We start from the raw sequence: 21071 nt of genomic DNA, 5'->3' as shown, positions 1-21071 counted from the left end.
GCTCTAATGCCATAACATTAGTCATTTATTATTGTAGATCCCAAAGAATCCTTTTAGTTGTTTATTTCAGTTTACAATGTTTTTGTAACTTCAAAAAGCACATCTGTAAAGTATTAAAGCTTCCATACTTTATCCTAATACTGTAGGTCTTAAAATACTGTCAAATCCATATCTTCATCCCTCTGTTATATGGCAAAGGTTTCAGCTTAGGTTATTAATGAAGAAAATGTCCTGGTTGTTTCTAAAAATATTTGTTTAAAAGGAAATCAGTGTCTCTAGTTATTTTCTGATAAACAATTACGGTACTGCCTTGAGGGTTCAGTGGATTATTTGCAGATTTTTTCTGTTTTGGTACATTAATACTTTGATGTTGGAGTAGTGTCATCAACTGATGTAATTCTTAACTTGATTATTTTTATTATTTGATTTCACTATTTAGAAGTCACATAAAGAAAATTGCTTTAAATGCTTTAGCTTATTTTAATTACATTAAGTAATTTTTCAAATGTTACCATGTTCTTTGAAGGATAATTGCATGGTTTTGTAGTTTGTCTACTGATAAACTGCAGAGAGTTAAATTAACTAACAATGTATTTGAAGTAGTATTTTGACAACAGCGGTATTAGTGCACAGTCACTGTGCACTAGCAGAGCACCAAAGATGTGCATGGAACACTGAGTGGAAAAGCAACTACGCTTGCCATTGATATACAACTGCAGTTCTTTTTCTTTAGTAACATTTCATTTTGCAAACATACTTACACTGTTCACAATCTTTTCCGTCAGCTGTAAGTGTGTTAACATTACGGCTTCTCCTTAAAGTATGCTTCCTGTATTTGTCATGGTGATATTTCTCCCAGTCTGCACTGTACGTGTCCTCATGGACTGTGTGCCTTCCTGTGTCTGATGTTACAATCCTCCATGGACAGGATGAAATACCAACTTTGTACAGTTCTTCACAATTAAAACAGTTCTTCACAACTACATTAAAACCTTAAAGAGTAACCATAGTGATGGCAAACATTAAAATCCATATTCCTTTCATATTAAGAAAAGCTAAAAGATCTGGAGCAGAATTTTTTTTTCTTCTTTGATTCCTTCATATGCACATTTATCTCACTTTCTGCACCGCTTCTGTTTTAATATATTCTTGCTTATGATGCCTGTTTATGATTTGCAGTGGGCTTATGAAAAATTTAATACAATTACTATGCTTTTTCAACTAATAAGTAATTCTCTCTAGCTTTTCATAATCATGGTATCTTTATAAAATAATCTTTTGGCTAATCCTTTATGCAAAATCAGTGTCATAGTTGATTTTCTCTTTTTTTTTGACAATGGAACTGACTCTGACCATTATACATGCAGTATATAAAATCTAATATCAGTTCAGTGAGATTTACTGTACAGGAAGTTAAAATAATTATTGTTATGAAATATTTTCAAAACTAAAATGAAGAACCTGATTATATTTTATAAAGTACAATAAATCAGCCACGCCTTTTCAATTGCAGAGTCTAACCACCTCAGTTAAGCTGCACCATTTGTTGCATCCATTTCCCCTATTCTTTTGCCTAAAGTGAGGGACTTGTCTGAATGGAACAATTACATATATAGATGTGAGACTTCCACTTTTTGAAATTCATGTTAGTGTTTTTCAGTACACTCAGCAAAGATCTATTCCTCTGGGCATATTTCTTTGTTGCCTTTGTTCTGTGGATTATATTAATCTTTCTGGTTATGAGAAGTCGTTTGCAATGACTTGCTGACTTCATATAAAGATGGTCAGGGGGGCCACAGCCTAAAACCTTGCCCATGCTAACTATGGTTCCTGCAAGTATCTGATTGGCTCAAAGCGATTTCTTTTGTCCTTATATCAGGTTGATAATTCACCAGTTCTTGTAGGGGAATGATAGTTTTAGTTGAACACAGATGCCAGGCAATTAAAGGTTTTATGGATTTCCTCCTTAAAACAGTATTGCCATTGCAGGAGCTCTATATCACTGGCTGCGTGCCTGTGGTACCATGTGTCTCTTTAACACCCGGTAATTTTAAGTAAAGTTTTTTTAAACAGTGGTACTTAAAACTTCACTGGATGTTTCAGTATCTGATATTGCCAAGCAAGTTGGTGTTAAAACAGATGGCCAGAAGGGTTGTTAATGCTGTAGCAGGGTGCAGCTTTTTTGTTGCTCTATGGGCATTCTCTTTAGGAAGGCCAACTGCCAGTTTTGTAATTGTACTGAAGAAAGTGACTCACTGTTTGATAAAACTTTGTCCTTTTTGTCCCCTAGTTGTTACTCGATTTCATTCAGTAGTTAATGCTGGTAGAAAAGGAAATACATCTTTTTGCAACTGTATTGCATATAATAGAGGAAGATGAGCTCAAGCTGGCTGAAGACAGATGAACAATTGCTTGAAAATGCTTCAGTGGAAGTTCTGTTACTTCCTGCTGCACATGGGCTCTGCTTGGCTTAGAAATAACAGTCCCTATACAAGACAGGGTCTCAAAACCAAGTTGGGCATTTTCTTACTTTTTCCATATTTCCCCTAGCAGGGTTTCTGCAAACCAGGTGGGCAAAAACATCGCAAGCTTCATGTCTTGGCAGAACTGGGAAAATTGTGCTTAAAGATGAGAAGGAATTCCATCTGGCTTCAAGTTAGCTGTATTAGTTCTAGTTCTAGGCATAATCGCAATAAAAATGTAGCCAATTTATTTATAAATTGAGTTTCTCTCTTGACTTAGAACAGTAAATTAAAAGTGCTGTAGTCCTATAAAGTCTTCAGCAGAAGATGTGACAGATATTACTGAATTCTGTGTTTATTACACCTGTAGACACACCTATATGTGAAAAAAAATACACCGATCCTTTCCATCACTTAGACAAGGGGCTCAGTGACAGCTTCAAATGTGCGGATATGCATGTATCTGTATAGGTAACTAGAAATTTTTGTAGATGCAAAAATTCTTCAGCAAGGCAAGCAGTTGATGTCAAAAGCTGCTGAATGTGATCTTTGGACTACAGGGTTTTTCATGTGGTACTTCTCTGTAAATCCACCTTTGAAAAAGTAATTGCCACAGTAAAAAAATTAAATCAGTTTGTATATTTTGAAAGTTAATCTTGCTACTAGGATGCAGACTTACGTAGAGTGAATTTGCAATGAACTGCAGTTGTGAAAGACTGAAGCGCATACAGTTCTTGTGGGGTTTTTTTCTTTTTTGGATATTTTAGCTAGGCACACTTCTTTTTTCCTTTTTTCCTTTTTCCCCTGTTGTTTAGTTTTATTGTAAGAGCATTCAATACAGTGCTTTTAACTTCCATTTTTGTGTACTGTATGATACATTGTTTAGCAGGTGTCACCTAAGTATGTCCAGTTTTGCTTTTGCAAATGGGTAATGCTGCAAATACTTCTGGGTGCTGTTTTGATGGCAGCAGTTTGAAAACCATGTAGAAAACCCCAGTATTTTTTTAAATACTGTACCCCCTGCATTAGAAAATATTAGTGATTTAATTGACTCTGAGTTCGTTACGGTTTGGCTGTCTTATGGCAGCCCAGTACAACTAGGCTTTTTGTACTCCCAGCAGGCCTAGATCTGTGAAATACGGGTCATCACAAATAGGATGGACCTGCCTGCCAGTTTTCTCAGTAGTACGCGTGGGAGATACGGAGGGTGTGAGCAAAGCCATGATCCCCATCTCTGTTTTTAATGAGCTGAGAAGATAATGCTAAACTGAAATATGCACTGCATAATGTGGTTATAGGAGTCAGCTTCCACAAAGCTGCTGGTCTGGGCCTTTGTTCACACAGACATTAGACATCCTTTGTTTTGCCCCTCCTTCTCTTCTTCAGCAGTCATTCAATGACAAGCGTAAAAAGAACCTCTTTTCCCGAAAATTTCCCTTCTACAAGAACAAGGACCAGAGTGAGCAGGAAACCAGTGATATTGACCGTAAGTATGTGCCATGCGATGAAAAGCGAAGCACACGTAGAAGGGCCTCCTAGATTGCAGTAGGGTGTTACCATGGAGACAGTTTCAGGAGCTGCAACAGGCGGAACGAGCTTGAGGTGCCAGTGGCAAACCGATCCATAAAATCAATAAAACGGTTTGTTTGCTGTTAAAGTGAAACTTCACTCTAGAGTATCCCAGTTTGTAATAAACTGGGTAATGCTTCTGAGTAATGGTGTGTACTTAGCTGGAGGACGTAACAGCCTGCCAGCACTGTCAGTGGTGGTTCCTCCCTTCTACCTTGGAGGAAAGCGCACAGCAATGAAGTAAGGATAATGGACCTTACCTGCTTCTTGAATCAGTCCCTTTAGACTGGTTAATTCAAAGTCCTTCCATTCTAATTTGGTTTTGCTAATGAAAAAGTTATTGTGATTTTCATCGTTGTTGCCAGCACTAAAAAAAAGTGTTTTCTTAAAAAGCAGTTGCACATTAGAATTCTGCTAATTCAGACCAAGTCTGCTACAAACTGGGTTCTCTGCTGTTTGCATTGCTGATTACACATCACGTGCTGGTCAGGTCCCATCTGATAGACCTACTGTCCCCTGTGATGTTCTGGGAACTGTCTCCTGTCGTAGCGCCAATTTTATATATTACTGACAATTATTTTCTTTGTGATTGTCTTTTTATTGCTTGCCCTCTGGGGACTACTCTGCAGGAGGTCCCTGACGACATGGGATCAAAAGGCCTGAGTAAGTGATCACAATACTCCCAAGTTATTTTAACCTCCAACTGAAAAATTACTACTTTTTTTTTCTAGCAGATCTCTCTGAGACGGGTGCTCTACTGGCCTAAGGAGGTTGACTCTAAAAATGTGTCATAAGCTTTTCTAGTTTGTAATGTTATGGGGTTTTTGTTTTCAGGAACACGTTACTCTTAAGCTCATGTAACTATCGTGTTAGATATTCTGTTGTTTGGAAGCTTGCCAGCACTTACTTGTTTGTCCTTAATAGTACTGTGTTTTTAAATTTAGTGATTTTTTTTTTATGTTACTTTTATATTGTCTGTGTGTTTTTTATTTATTTAAAAATAACCTATGGCTTCTTACAGTAATAGTACAAAAACTACTGTAACACTTTAACTAGTTACAGTTTTCAGTCCTCTCTGTAGGTCACTGATGTTCACAGCTACTTAAAAGAGAGAAAATAGAAAAACTTTCATGGCATTAGTTAATTTATATGAACTCTTATGATGTTTTTACGTGAGGTAGAGGGGTAGCTAATAAAGGAGGCCCATAAAAGTGAGTTATTTTGTTTAGAAATGTTAACTACTTAATATAGTAAGAATCAAAAGTTGCCAAGTACAAACAGATCTGTTTGTGTAGACACACCCCACCACTGCTCTAAAGTGACGAATAAAAAAAAAGTGAAGACCTTGCTTTCATCATAGAAGCGTGGAACAGCTTGATTGGGAAAAGACCTTTGAGATAGATTCCAACCGTATCTGTCCAGTACTAAATAATCTACCTATCTTTTAAACACCTCCAGGGATGGTGACTCTGATATTCAACACATACATTGCCAAGCATTTATGGAGTAGTAAAGTTAGTCACTTAAGGGACTGAAGGTCATTAAAGATAACATTTCTTCCCTGTGTGTAATGGTAATGCACAGTGTTCCTGAAATTACAAGTAAGAAGTGGTGTACTGCTATATTTGACCTCAGTCATGAAATAAAAATTCTGGTAGGTATAACATTAGTTTTCCTTTTCTGAAATGACTGGCTTCAAGGAAATTCTTGGACTAAAGCAGAAGACTTTAGCAACCTTTATAGCCTTATGGTTCAGAGCAGAAGATCATGAGCAGTCTTTATGGCCTTATGGTCATACCTAGTTTAAACTATTTAATATGGTCCAGAAATACCAGTAGGTGATCCCATTATAAAAACAAACGGCTTCTAGCCTGGTTTTAACACAGTCAGACATTTTTAAGCTGCCTTACTTGAGCCCTGCAGGACTGCTGTTCTTGCTGGGCTTTGCCTCTTCACCAGTTGTGCCCATTATTATACTGCCACAAGATTTGTATTCTTAATCGACAGTATTTCCCTGTTGTGCTCTACCATAAGGCTTTTAAACATCACTATTTGCCTCTTCCATGCCAATGTTGACATTCTTTTTCCAAGACAAGACGATGAAATGGAAGTAGATACAAATTGCTGGCGCTTGCAAACATTTGAAAATATTTGTCTGGTTTTCCCACACAGTAATAGTGCGGAAGTTCAGTGAAGCCAGAGATTTGTGGCTTAAGGGTAATGGTTCACTTTATCCAAAAACAGTCTAAAAGGTTAATTAGTTTACATGTGATGACTGTAACAAGGATGCTTGCTTCATAACTATACAATGCCTCTAGAGTGTGGTTGCTTCCTTCTCTTCGATCTTGCAGGGGAAGAATCACACTGAATTTAGAGTATTATAAAAGCTCCTCATGACAACAATATGTATATTATATTATGCGCACACTTAACAATTTCAAATTTAATTGTAAGTTATTTCTGTAGCTCAAACACAAGCTGCTTTATGCAGTCTTAACCTGTGAATGTCAACGTTTTTCATTACAAATAGAAACACACACTGGGTTGCATAAAAAATAATTCTTTACAATGAAGTTGAGCAATATCAAAGTTCATATTTGTTTACCAGATTTGGAGAATTTTCAGGTAGTAGAATAGATTGATACCTGAAATTCTTTATCATAAACATTTTTAGCACAGTTACGTAGCTCAAAAAAGTAAATAGAAACATGTTGCAGTTGCTGAAACGTAAACTATTGAATACATCATAGGAAAGTATATATTATTGAATGTACCACACCGTATTTCCTGCAATATAGTCTAATATTTTCTGCTACAAAACTCTTAATATAATTAATAAGTTGCCTTAATATAAGTTGAAAAGCATGACCTCAAAGTTACAGCACAACAGAATTAATCTTGAAGAGAAAACCTAAAAGTTACAGGGTCACGTGTGAACTGTGAATTAGTGTACTTTTCATAATCTTACTTTGATGTGCTGTTTAATGTTTTTCTTTTTATTAACATCCTTTCCTTTTGTATGAAATTAAGCTTGATCCTGAGAGCTATGAGAAGTACCTTAAAACTTTAATATGCAGTATGTATTGATTTCAACATTTTGATATCAGTATTGTCTTTCATCTGGATTGTTTTGTGTCGATTTGCTTTCTGTTGGACTCATGCCATCAGTGTATGTTCCTTATTTTTTTTTTCCATTGTGTTGCAATTTCAGAGCATGTAACCTCAAATGCCAGCGATAGTGAAAGTAGTTACCGTAAGTGTTTTTAAGTTCTTTGTTTATTTTAGAACCTTTGTGTAATAGTTCTTCCTTTGGTTTTGTTCGTCTGTCTTTTCTGGATATTTACATGTTAAGTGGGGCTTTGCAGTCACCTTCAGGTGAAACCCATATTCATGTGTTTGGGGGGTTCTGCAAATTTTGCTGTGTATTTGTTTTTTAAGAACTGACTAGAGAGAATCATTGCACCTCCTTTATGGATATTTTAATTGTGATCTGTGATTTTCTTAGTTCGGCTTCATTTGAATAAATTCCTTTTTTTAAGACAATTACGTGAGCTAGCTAGACCTGCTAAAACCTTAATGTAAATTGAAATGCTGACAAATATAATTATATGTAGTTAAGCTTAATGCTGGAAGCGTAACTAAGCTGTGTAATCTGTTAAATAGTAATATGTTAACTGTCTAAACTTTTTCGCAACTGATACTCCAATTTAATATGTATATACTTCCAATGAAAGAAAAGATAAGCAAACATGTATTTACCCTTGCTTTCAGCTTTCATTTATCTATTTTGTCAAGTGTGGGTGTTTAGTATGAATAGAGTTCAAAGCACACAACACTCATTAAGTGCTGGAGTCAGCCATGATATATTAGTGTGCCAGGCACACATACATGTTGTCTCTCTGAAGATAGTATCTTTTAAACGCTAGACTGAGTTAGCTTTTTTTAGTAGCCCAAACTACAGTATACGGTACCGTTACTCAAGCTTCTGTAGTAGCACATGTTCACGGTGGGCAATGTGCTGCAGGATGCTGCTCTACAATACTTTAAAATGACTTAAACCAGAGCCAGAACCGGTCATTTCCAGTGAACGACAACCCAGGTAGAGCAGAACAGGATGATGAAAAAGTTGAAGATTTGAAGGAGAAATATGAAAAGAAGAAACAGTAAAAGTCAGGTACTGTGACACTGAATGGCTCGCTGATCAGCTCCTGGTTGCCCACTAACTGTGTAAAGGGCGCTTCAGAAGCAGATCTTGTTTATGTTAGGGTAATAAGGAAGATGCTTCATTAATACATGTGGTTTTGGAAGCTATAAATCTTCTCAGAGGTGACGATCTGCATTTTTTCTTCCAGCATTTTACGTTCGAGGAGAGTTTATACATGTATATAAAACCCCCAGTGCTTGCAATGCTGACAGAGTCATAGACTATAACAGTTTGGGAGGAGGCATTGGTGTTCCCTGAGAATAACACAAAGTTGAGCATGTACGGAAGTTGCCTTTGCCTATATGACAAACTTATAAAAGTTAAACTTTTTTAATGACACCGTTAAAACTATCTAACCATGACTGTTTCTCAGTAAATTTGCTGCTTTCCTCTCTCCCACCCTCAGGGTTTTTCTCAAGCTTGTATTATATATGTTGAAAGCTCATTATTGGTACTACTAGTTAGTTTTTTACTCTGTTTTTTTACTCTGATTTTATTGTGAATGTCATGGATTTGCACATGGATTCTAAGCACTTTTTATTAAAATGATTTTTTTAATTTCTTCTTACTGCTGTCTAATATGAAAGTTATCTTGATTACAGATGAGTACGGTTGTTCAAAAGGTTCATTCTATTAATATTCATTTCTCCAAAGTATTGAAACGCAGTGACAATATATACTTTTTGCCCTTGATCAGGGGATGTTTTTCACGTGTTATTATCTCTGTGATAGTTTGCTTCACTAATTTTTGACCTTACAGCAATGTGACTTCTCCAAAGAAGTATCTAATTGTATGTGAGCTGGATCTTTGATAGATGAGACAATAGCTGGTGATTCCCTATTCCTCTCCCTAGCCTAAAAGGGGTTCTGAAAGTATATACTGTCCTTCTAAAATCCATTTGCATGAGTAACTGTTTGAGATATCAGAATACACAGGTTGCATGTTTTCATGTCTGTCTTAACGTATTCCTCACTTGCAGTAACTTAATAATGAAAACGTTCGTTCATGTATTGCTGTAGTACAATTTGAATACAAATTTCTTGCAAATAAGAGAAATATTTCTCTTAATGAAATTGTAAATTTTAGTTTTACTAGTTCAGTGGTATTTGCTATGAAATAAAGAACAAATGTATAGAAGCAAGATATGAATTTATAAAAGCCTTTATCTTCCATCTGTTTCTGTGCAGCTGTGGCATAGCATGGGTATATTCCTTTGCCTGTTATAAGTATGGCATATCAATTCTGAAGAATGCTCTAAAATTACACAAGTCAGAAAGACTGCATTTTATTCAGAGGTCATAGTAATATAATATAATTTGAGCTTGTATCTTCAGAATTATAAATTTTTTGCTGCCATGGAGTTAATTTTTAGTGATTCCATTGCAAGAAATCTTACTTAGAGATACCTTTTTAGACTAGAAATAGTCTTTTAGAGAGATGGCAACTGAGGTATATTCCAGATGCTTTCACTAACATTTAAAAAGCTGCAGCTGTCAAAGGTCAAAATCAGTTATTTTAGTTTCATTCACTGCTGATGAGCTTTCTGGAGCCGAGAACAATACAAAGTGTTCCTTGCTTTGAATTTGGTTTTTAAAAGTTTATTAACAAAATATTAAGTATATACAGTCATAATTTTTTTTGCAGAATTAGGGTTGTTGAAGGTGTTGTATAAACACTGCTTCATGATAAAGTTAATGGAAGATATGTACACCTTGACATTCATGATTGTCAGCCCTGTATAAATAGAGAAAAATGTTATTGTAAATGCTGGCTTCAAAGTATGGAGAATGCTTTTGATGAAGGTGTTGCTTCTAGCAGTGAATGATATTATGCATGCATTTCATTCAGGGAAACATGTATGAGAGCATTTCAAGAATGCATTACAGTTCTTCTTGTGCTTGATGTCAGTTTGACATGCTAACATAAACCAGGAAATTATTTATACCGTATGTGTCTTATGCTTCAAAATTTTGTGTTTGGCTTATCTTTGTGACTTTTATAATTCATTGCTCTTGAAAAGCGTCCTTCATCAGTACCATTGTAATGTGTATTACTGAGGAATGTCTGTATCGCTGTAGTGCGTTGAATGACGCTAAATGTGTTGGTTTAGAAAAAAATACATAGATATGTCTTTGCCTTTAAATTTTAGGTGGCCAAGAGGAATATGTCTTGTCATATGAACCAGTCAATCAACAAGAAGGTTTGTAGATCTCACTCAGTATAAAACAAATATAATCTGTATTATCAGGATAATCACTCAGTATAAAACAAATATAATCTGTATTATCTGTGTCCTTGTGTACCGAGCATCATGATGAGCACCCTCACTGTTTTGAACTCGCTACATTGTTCAAGCATAAATTATTAAATGCAATTGCTTAATTATTTAGTGCACAATCCAAAGGTGTGCTGCTTAAAATAACTTACTATGTGTGGTTGACATTGTGTAAGGAAAATATGGTATGTTTAAAAGTTTTGTCAGTGTGACCTTCGAATTATAGGGGTTTTTTTCTATTTGATACTGCTTTAGCGTCCTCACTGTTGCATATCCTTTCTTCTGGCTCAGCAAAAAGTGTGTCTATTTTAGTGATTCTGTGGTCCCATAAGCTTTAATTGGAACCTCTCTAAACACGGCAGTCTCCCATTTCTGCATGGGCTTCTTACCTGGCTGGCCTGGTTGGCAATTGCCAGGTGGGTTTTTCAGGAAAAAAAAATTTTTTTGAATGAAAAAGAAGTTGATAGGAGGAAGTATTTTCTGATCTTGCTTCACTGTGTGTAATAGATGTGGACTTTTTTTAGTGTCCGCATTCACGACTACCCATGCTAATGGCTGATTTATATTATCTGATACATGGCTCATGTATTTGTAAATTAATCTGTAAAAGGGATGTGTTTTGAGAATACGTGATGTCGAATAGGGTGACAGCTTAAGTAAATGTACATCATGTATTGACATGAATTTTGAGCGTTAAGATTTCATTTTTGGTTTTGTGCAGTCAGTGACTTAGAAGAAAAGCAGCAGCCTCTCCCAACACAGAACTAGAATTTCACAAACTACTACTGCTGAGTTACGTCTCTGATGTAGAAAGATTTTCCAACTTTCCCCTTTTGCTGTTTCATTGGAATGAATGATGTTACTCAGTGTTTTTTACCAAAGACTTCATAATGTAAAACTTATCTTCAGTCCCCCAGGGTTGTGTTGATCTAAGAGCTTGCTGTAGCTACACTATTAATCAGTAGACATTCCTCAACATCTTTGCCTTCTCTTTAGGATTTTTTTTATGTGTTAAAACTATTACCGTATGATAAAGTGTATTTTGCTGAACTGTAAAAGTTACCAAAGATACCAAAATGTAAGTGACGTTATTTCTTTATGTTTAATAGTCAGTTACACTCGACCTGTGATTGTTTTGGGACCCATGAAAGACAGAATAAATGATGATCTGATCTCAGAATTTCCAGACAAGTTTGGCTCCTGTGTTCCGCGTAAGTATCAGCAAATACTAAAGAATTCTAAGTGATTTTTTTTTTCTAATTTCCTTAGAAGACTTATCCTCTGTATGTTGAGTTTAGAAAGTTAATGTGTTGTCTAAGCTTTATTGAGCTTTCTTAATTGTCGGTCATCTCTTTGCTTGTGACAATTTTGCAGTGTAAATGGGAGACTATTTTTGATAATATAGGGGAAGAAAGTCGCTGTTTTTTGTTCTGCTTTAAAAATTACTGGTTTATATTTAAAGATACAACTAGACCAAAACGAGATTATGAGGTGGATGGACGTGATTACCATTTTGTCACTTCTCGAGAGCAAATGGAGAAGGATATTCAGGATCACAAATTCATTGAAGCTGGCCAGTACAATAATCATCTTTATGGAACAAGTGTCCAGTCAGTGCGAGAAGTAGCAGAAAAGGTAAATCAGTGCCAGTTACTTTCATTTACTGAGGTGATTATCTGACTGTGCTGACAGGGGAAAAGAGAAGAATGGCAAGAAGTGATTAGGAACTCCTTTTAAGGAGAGGAGATTTTAAAAGGAATTTGTACAAAGCTAGAAACAAAATACATTATCACAAATGAATTTAAGGAAATAATGAAGCTTTGGAGTAATGGAAGCATCATGATTAAATAATAGGAAAAGAGGAGCCATAGTTTGCCCTCTGGTAAAAAGGGAGTAGAGAAGAAATAATTGGAATTACAGGCCAATTAACCTAGCTTACATACATAGATCATTAACTAATTAAGAATAGTGGTGGATTCAATTAATATGATGATCCATTTGATACAGACCTGTGCAGAAGGAAACTTGTAAAATTGATGTTCTTTGTGCCCTTCATGGATTTAGCTGACAAATGGAAAAGAGTGAATGTAATAAACTCAATTTTAGAAAGACTTCTTACGTAACTATCACATTTTGAAGACTGATTTTACTGTTTTTATCTTGAACAGCTTTTAATTTTAACTATTTCTTGAAAAATCTAAATATTTCAGAATTCAAACTGAAGTTTACTTGAGCTCCCTGCAAAACAGTGGAAGAGGGAAGTGTGTTTTGTAGAGTAATGTGCTTGCTTTAAAAGAAACTTTTGGTGAAAATTCTGTGCAAATGTTCCACGTTAAGTTGATGAATGTTGTTCCAGTTAGCTTATAAATGTGCTGCATTTACAGTAGACACTGTTAACTGATCTGTATGAGAGAAGAAACAGCTATTTTCTAGGTGGGAACTCACAAGTGTGAGCACTTTCTGTTTGGACACGCGGAGGGTAAGTGTGGTTAACGCCAATGGCATGGGAGGGTAGATCTCTGGAAAGCAGTGCAGATGTGCTGGCCAAATGATTGAGAATTGTTACTTTTGTCGGTTTAGTTTACTGGAATAAAACAGGGAGACCACAGTGAGATTCTGTCATTCATGTTATAAAGTTTTTTTCAGCTGTCTTTCTAACCTTGGGGAATAGGACCTGGCCCAGTTGTATATAGTGAGGAAAGTAAAGAAAATAAAATTAAGTACAAAATTGTTAAAATAAATGCATAGTACTTTGTATGGGAAGCTAAATGAAGTTGTGAAACTGGCATATGTGGTTAAACGATGAAACTGTTTATTGAACAGCTTAAACTGCTGCAAACTTGTTTTCCATAAGGCCCGGCAGAGATACTGTCCTGACAATATAGTTCTCTACCCTTTGCCTAAATCCTTCAGCACCTGACATTAGTTGTTGGGCCAAACACACCAAAACTAAGTGTCTTATCCCAAAATGGAAAATGGACCAGTTAATGCTCTTAATTCTTAGTTCCCAGAGCATGTGCCACATTTAAAACCAGATGGAAGATGTGGACGAGTCAGAGCACATAATAAAATACTCTCCTAGAACATACAACCACCTTACTTAAATGATGCCTCTCAGCATCCAGATCTGTGAAATGGATCTGGGAAGCAGCTGTCATCAGTTGAAAGCAAGCAAATGGGTTGTTGTTCCTGTCAGAAGAACCCTTCAAGAATTCCTGAAATGAAATGCCGTGGTCTTTTTTAGTCAAGAGATCAAATGTAAATGTTCCTAGTGATCCCTTCTGCCAGGACACAGAAACATGTCAGTCACCTCAGACTGCTCTTTATCGTGCTCTCCAGGCATGATCTCCCAAGAGTTCAATTGAGTTTTCACCCATTCGGTGAAATGGGTAAACTTTGGTTTTATGGTGCTTCTAGGTTTGTATCCTGGGTCACAGAGTTCTGCTGTTCTCATCCATCTCCTACTAAAGAAAATGATTTTTTTATTTTAGTCACCCAACAGTAGGTTTCAGTTCCTCTCCCTCCCCACCACACCTTTTTGAAATGGTGGCATCCCAAACTTCTCATACTTTCAGAAATGAAAGAAATAAACTATGTGAAATAGAAGTGAGTAGATCGGAGATGAGAGGAGCCAAGGAATAGGAAGAGCCTTTGAGACAAGATATCTCAAAACTGTGAAATTGCTTGCAGAGGGAGAATGGAGATGGGGAGAAAGCAGTTCTACCGCATTTTCTGCCAATTGCCCGAGAAAGGGTTGTTGTATTTGTTTTTCAAAAGATAAAAAAGTAATCCATCCAAATAAATAGCTTTCAACATCTCAAACCTGATGTTCCGCAGTGTGGTACATGAGGGGAGAAGAGTGCTTGTGTTTGGTTCCAGCTAACTGTTCTAACAATGGCAGATTTCCCTGCTCCTGGGGTGTTTGCTGTCTCCGGTGTGCTGGTTAAGTCATCTGGGTCTTCTCGAAACAGCATCTGTGACAAGGCCACAACCTTAAAGGATCCTCAGATTTTTTTAATAAACAAAGGTTATAATTTTGGTGGTGTGGTTGAAGTACAGCTGTTGTACAACTGGGTGATCCTGCATTGTTGACTGGGACGCAACCTCTAGTGGAGAAAGGAAGGAAAAATGGGAACATCTCAAATGATGTATGATCCCAACAAAGGAGCATTGTGGGGCCTTGTGCATATCATTGGTGCAAATGCTATAATTTTGTTGGCTTCGGTGGAGGTGTGTTTTCTAAATTATTCTGGTGTGGATACCTGTGGCTTAAACTTTGCTTAGTGCGATTTTCCATTCTCTCTCACTCTTTAGGGTAAACATTGCATTCTTGATGTTTCTGGTAATGCGATCAAAAGGTTGCAGATTGCCCAGCTGTACCCAATCTCCATTTTTATTAAACCCAAAACAGTGGAAAATATCATGTGAGTAGAAGTAAAGTATCTCGGGCTGAATTGTTTGAGAATGTCGTTGTATCTGAAAAGCCAACTGCAAGTTATATGAAGACAATTGTAATATTTGCATTTTAAACAGTATTTCATTTCCTGAGTTTAATTTTGAAGGACTTTTGGATGGGGTTTCTGATCCAAATTAAAGTGCTTGAGAATGAATGCCATTGTGCTGAATTCCATGTACTACGGTGTCAGAACAGCTCATTCACACTAAAATCTTTGCTTAAGCCTGTCATTTAGGAGACTGCCTCTCATTAGGGCTTAATACTCAGACATTTGAAAACTTTATTTCAAAAGAATCCAAATATTTTACAGTAGTTTTTAAATGTATGTTTTCAATTTCAGGGAAATGAATAAACGCTTAACAGAAGAGCAAGCCAGGAAGACATTTGAGAGAGCCATGAAACTGGAGCAAGAATTTACTGAACACTTCACAGGTGTGTTTTACCTGGGAGTGTTTCCTTGCCAGAGTTGAAATTTTATTGCTTGCTGTGAAATAATAATTGCCTCACTGCTGAGATAAGGCTGAACTTTGTTTTCCAGCTAATCTGTGAGTGTTTTGAGGCATAGAGCCACTGATTTAAATTTGATCAATTAATTTAATATACACAAAAATTTACGGGGACCTTAATTTAGGTTTTTAAGAACTGTGAGACTTTCTACCACTTTCCCAGATACTATAATGCAGATGTTTGCTTTGTTGATACATTGAACACTTAGAGCTTTTTATTTGCAGAGGTGAGATTGCCCAGCAGTCTCCCTGTAGAAAATTAATTTCTATGTTTGTAAAATCAGGAAGTGAAGAATGATGGTAGTTAGTTAAATCTTTGGAAATGGGCCACTGCAGCATTACAGAACTTAGCAAATCAAATTTGTGTATGCCGTTGGCCTAGCTGTAACAGCAAGGGATGGGCTGCGAGCACTCAAACTGTGCAGTGTTTCAGTGTTTGCTGCCTCATTCACCTCCTTTCTGTGACATGACTCCTTTGCTCAGTTCCTCCTTCCACATCTTATGTGGGCGGAGCTGTGAATGCAACAGCTTGGACACAGACATGGGAAGAGGTGGTGGCTTCCCATGGGAGGAAGATGGGGGAACCAGTAGATTTCGTGCTGCCTCGGTCTTCCTGCTGCCTTGTTCTCTACATTGCACGTTACCCACACAATGAACTACTTGAGTCCATCCCTTTTTGTCTGCCCCCTTGCTGCTGTCAGTTTATCCCAATAGTGCATCCAGCTCTCCCATTCTTCCCACGGCTTACTGGGTGCAGATAGAGACGTGACGCCCTCAGCATATATTGCAAATTCTTCCTGCCATAGACTCCCTTACCAAATGACTTGCAAATGTGTCAGGTTTGTTGTTCAGGAATTGAATGAGTTAATTTTAATAGATATTAATTAAATATTTATTTAGTAGCTGGTATTCTCCCAAGTTGTGTCAAGCCATAGTATAGGACACTTTTTCAGGAAATAAAGGAACATAATTCAAGATGTTTCAAAAATCTGTGGGCCTTTTTAAGAGCTGTAGTGGTCAGGGCCATGTTTCTCCTCAGGAATATAACACTTGTTGACAAAGGAAGATAGCAATGTTAGGCTTCTGTCCTCGATAATCCAGTTCAGGGCAGAAGTCCTTTTCTGAATCTGTTTGAGATATTTGAAGACATTACAAATCCAATTTACTGCTTAAAATTTGGAGGCTGACACCCATATGAGTCAGGTGTTAAAACAATGTGTGAGCATCCCCTAATCTGTTAGAAAAATACTACATTGTGTAGGGTAACTGAAATAAACTTCTTCAGATTATATTTAAACCAACTTGAACTTTGCACTGAAGCACATGAAGAGAGCATCCATCTTCTGTTCTGAGGGTATTAAGTTTTGAAGGAGTTAAACATAGCTGGAGAGAAATAAGATGCTGAAGCTTATGGCTCTTTGCATTGCAGAGACATTTCTGAATCTCTCTAATGTACTGTTGTGCTGCAAACATTACACTAGAGCTATAATAACTGAACAGCCTGGTCCCACGGGCACTATGACAATGGGCTGCAGATGGAGAGAGATGGAAAGGTTTTTAAGAGATGGAAATAAGTAGGATTAAAAGGAAGTAATAAGCATGAAAGCAAAGCTTGGAAACAGCAGTAATATATTCATGCACAAAAGAGTGAGTCTGACCTGCCTCCGAAGTTATCTTTCATGCTAAACGTTGTTTCTTGGATTGTCAACACGGAGGTGGCAGTCCTATTTAAAAAGAAGCTGCTATCTCTTGGCAATTGCGTTGTCAGACTGAGCTGTTCTTACCACACTTCACACTTCATCGTCATTCTCACCAGACTCTACTTGACTCTGATAGGTCAAACCCATCCATATTGGCTCATTTCTAGTAATTTTCTAGCCTTGAATAAAATATAGGTAACTTACACCATCTGAATATAAATTGTATAAACTGTATAAGGAAGTCTGTTGTTTATAAAACTTGAATCTGTTGGCTGGGCCACAAACTCCATGACTTGGTTCTCTTTTTGGCCAAAATGCAAGCTAGCACTAGCTGGTAGAAATCTCAGGGTCAGCCAGTCTTGCTATGAAGTTTCAGGATCCTGCTGAAGTTTCATTACCCGCAGCCAGGCCTCAGACTGCGCGAGGACACAGCCCTGTACTCTGTCTTGCCTTCTTGTATTGGGAACACCTGTGAAAGCTGGACCAAGAGTACTGGAGGATTTGAATTCACTCAGACTTGCTCTAACGTGGTTAGGAAAGGCAAAAAACCTCAGTTGCATGTGTATACTTGCAGTAAAGGGAAAACCGCTTCTTAACCTCAGGCCTCTGAATAAGAGAGATGGTGCTTGTGTGTCCTGCAATTGCATCAACAACGTGCTTTGCTCTAGCAAAGAAACCAGAAATCCCAGTGGGTGTTCGTTCCTTCAGTGATCTAAAATCCTTTTACCAGTGGGAGAAGAACAGCTTGGCTTGGAACAGCTTGTTTTCTTTGTGGAGCTGGGAAGGGTAATTGCTGATTGCCACATTGTGTTTTGCAGCTATTGTCCAAGGAGACACACTGGAAGAAATCTACAACCAAGTGAAACAGATCATTGAGGAACAGTCTGGGCCTTACATCTGGGTTCCAGCAAAGGAAAAATTATGAAAACAGATCTTTCTTTTTCATTTTCTAACTGACATCACCTATTACATCGGATGACTCTTAAGCCCTTCCAGTGGAGCCTGCCTCTAGTTCTTTCCAGCGTGGTTCATACCCTGTCCATCGCGTTCTGCAGTTCCCATAATGCTTTACATTTGGTGTCTCTCTTAGTTTAAATAATTTGTATTATCGTGTGTTGTTGGTTTGCCATTTTTCAAACATGACAGTGGAATGGCCTGACCAGCTATTAGTTTGGGGTGGGGGTGGGAGGGAATTGCTTGGTAAAATTCCTTAATGTTTAAGGGAAAGTAACTTTCAAAGATTTTTCAAAAAAGGTTTATAGACATACTTTTAAAATTTCGTACCAATTGAAAGAAGAGTTGTATTCGAGGAAATTGTAAATTGTGAGTAACTTTGCACGCTTAACTTGAATAGCATGGTTTGGTCAGGGCAATCAATTTCAGGTTTTATTTTCTGAGTTAAATTCTATTCTCACAGTATTTTTTTTCCAGGCAGTTAGAGAGAGAAACTTTCAAATTTTGAGTTAACATTTTCATCAACTCCCATTACTTCTTCTCAAGGGATATTCATTTTCATAATTTCATATGGATATTCTTACAATCTATTTTTTCATTTTTTGCCAATAAAATTGCTAGGGACGAATATGTGTAATGTTTTTAATCTTCCTCATGAAACACTATTTATAGTGTCTTACAGAAATTGTTTATAGATAATGTCATCACAGTTTTTGAGCCTAAAATATATTTAGGTGCTAGGAAACCTTGTATTTTTCAGAGGAATGCCAAATTTCCATTGGCAGTGATACAGAAAACAGCTGCAGAGATGGTCATTAGGGCAATGAGAGAGCGACTCGTAGCCTAAAATGTGTGTGTTCTTAGGAGTCAGATTTTAATGACTATTTTACCCACAATAACTGCCTATTTTGTTATAATAAATATATATATATTAAACTTTCTTTAACTAAACTCTGTAACTATGGGAATTATTTTCTTTACATAGTTGCGCACACGTATAAATATATATATATAAAATATATATTTTTCTTTTACCACCTACTCCTAGCTTTTTGTTTTCAATAAAAATACAAATTAGAATTTACCTTCCTTAAATGCAAGAAATCAAATGGGCTATGGTGGCTGGGCATAAAGTCCAGGGAATATTAGTTACAAGGAAAAAAAAAAATACATGCAAGTTCTCCTCTTTTCTACAGAATTTCAGATGCTTGTCTGTCCACCTCCCGCCCCTTGTAATATGCATGTCTTAACCAAAGGGAGAATTCAGATCAACGATACCTTTTATTTTTCTGTACGTGTTCATCTTGGATTGCATAGGTGCAAGATCTTCCATTTGCAATGCACAAAATTCTGTGCGGAATGTTATAAATACATTGTACCAAAACATGGAACTGCCTTGAATAATTAAATTCTCTGATTCCCGGATTATTTGGTATCTGCCATTGCTTATTTGAAAGTGCTTGTTTATAAGAGGGATGTACTTAGGGCAGTCACGGGGCAGTCGCAAAACCAAATTAGCTTTGGTTTGTAAAGAATTATCAACACTATCCATTCCTTTTGTTAGAAAGAGGAGAACAGCTAATAAACTTTATTGTACAATCTACTTGTCAAGTGTGTTTTTAATCAAAAGAAATACAGGTGTTGTAGCATTTTAAAAGAACTGAAATAAATTAAAAGAATGTGTTAGAGGAACATGGGTGACCAGATTGGGGCTAGTGAAGTTATTACGTCAACAGCAGACTTAAACTTGGGACGCAGATATTGCTGGTGTTGTGTGGAATGCTTACAGGGCTCGCAGTCAGGATCAGCTGCTGCTGGAGGATGGCCCAAAATATTATTTTTTTTTCTGGATTTGTGGAGGGGTGCTGTTTTTCTGAAACTCCTCTCTGTGGAAGTGCAAGGAATATAAGACTGATGCAATTTTTGACAAATAATGTCATCAATTTTTAAAGGAGCTAGAAGTGTATGATAGTCTGCTTGTTTGAAAGTGACTGATTATCTGAGGTAGAGAGTGAGACAGCTTAAACCAGACCAGCTTGCAAAAAAAGTAGAATGATCTAAATCTCAGCTATAAAATCTGCAAACCATACCAACATCTGAGATCTCTACATTGTATACACTTTTCCAGCTGAGTAGAGATGAGGAGTTACTCTTTTGTATATTGGAGTGTCTGAATAACTTGCAGACCTTTTCTTCCAGGCGTTTGCCAGGTACTTCGCACCTGTCAGAGTACTGCACCCAGAGTGGAGTCTGCAGTACTTAAGTTGTCATGCTAGAGTGAAAACAAATCTTGGATCAAGAAAACCCAAAAGATTCTGGGGTATTTTCTTTGAATTTTTGGTTTTATTTGTTTCAGATGTAGCCCTTGAACTCTGTCAGAAAATTTGATAGCGAGAGCCCAGATGGTCCTGGTTGACTTGTTTTATATTGTAATTTTTAGGATTTTGCATCAATTACGGTTCCTCTGGATCTCATTTTTTTCCAGTATTGGGTGCTGATGTGTTTTTGATCCTTAGGTACGCTTTACTTTCTGCATTATAAAGATACATTATACCATATGTGTACTTCTCTTAAGGCTTCCAATTTAACAGCTAGAGTAATTAAAAAAACCAAGTAGTGTTGTACTGATGCATGACCACCCTGCTTTTGCTGGCCCGGTGAAGGCATCATGGGTTTTCCTCCCTGCCTGCCAACTGTTTGTAACTGCTATACAGAAGCATGCTTGATGAAGTATTTATTGCTCTCTGTTATTATATTATATGAATCATTTCCTTTGCAGGCATTTTTGCTAAATTGTGTTTAGACTTAGATTAAGAAATTTAATATCTTTTTGAAGTATAGATATTTATAGTTGGGAATAAAATAGGAAAATGAGGTAAATTATCATGAACTGTGCTTGTGTGATGGTTTAGAGGGGGTTGCATTCAGAATAGGATTCCTGTAC

General features: G+C 36.8%; 1 protein-coding gene across 24 annotated transcripts in view; it reads left to right on the top strand.

Annotated features, from left to right (window-relative positions):
• DLG1 (discs large MAGUK scaffold protein 1) overlaps nucleotides 1-19161 on the top strand; it is a 151261-nt gene extending 132100 nt beyond the window's left edge. For 10 of the 24 annotated variants that reach the window (XM_054073891.1, XM_054073885.1, XM_054073900.1 and 7 more), the window contains 8 exons: nucleotides 3849-3948; nucleotides 7243-7284; nucleotides 10386-10436; nucleotides 11621-11722; nucleotides 11974-12146; nucleotides 14826-14935; nucleotides 15308-15399; nucleotides 17992-19161. In XM_054073891.1, the coding sequence (XP_053929866.1) occupies nucleotides 3849-3948; nucleotides 7243-7284; nucleotides 10386-10436; nucleotides 11621-11722; nucleotides 11974-12146; nucleotides 14826-14935; nucleotides 15308-15399; nucleotides 17992-18098 (777 nt within the window). In that variant the 3' untranslated portion in view covers nucleotides 18099-19161. Of the gene's footprint in view, nucleotides 1-3848; nucleotides 3949-4660; nucleotides 4695-7242; nucleotides 7285-8822; nucleotides 8859-10385; nucleotides 10437-11620; nucleotides 11723-11973; nucleotides 12147-14825; nucleotides 14936-15307; nucleotides 15400-17991 lie in introns of all 24 variants that reach the window. The other 14 variants (XM_054073895.1, XM_054073888.1, XM_054073896.1 and 11 more) reach the window with 7 other exon arrangements.
• Nucleotides 19162-21071: the final 1910 nt, after the last annotated feature.

The sequence above is a fragment of the Cuculus canorus genome, chromosome 9 (genome assembly GCF_017976375.1).
Source record: "Cuculus canorus isolate bCucCan1 chromosome 9, bCucCan1.pri, whole genome shotgun sequence".
Taxonomy (NCBI): domain Eukaryota; kingdom Metazoa; phylum Chordata; class Aves; order Cuculiformes; family Cuculidae; genus Cuculus; species Cuculus canorus.
The sequence above is the reverse complement of the archived record's forward strand: the minus strand, read 5'-3'. Positions and strand labels throughout refer to the sequence as shown.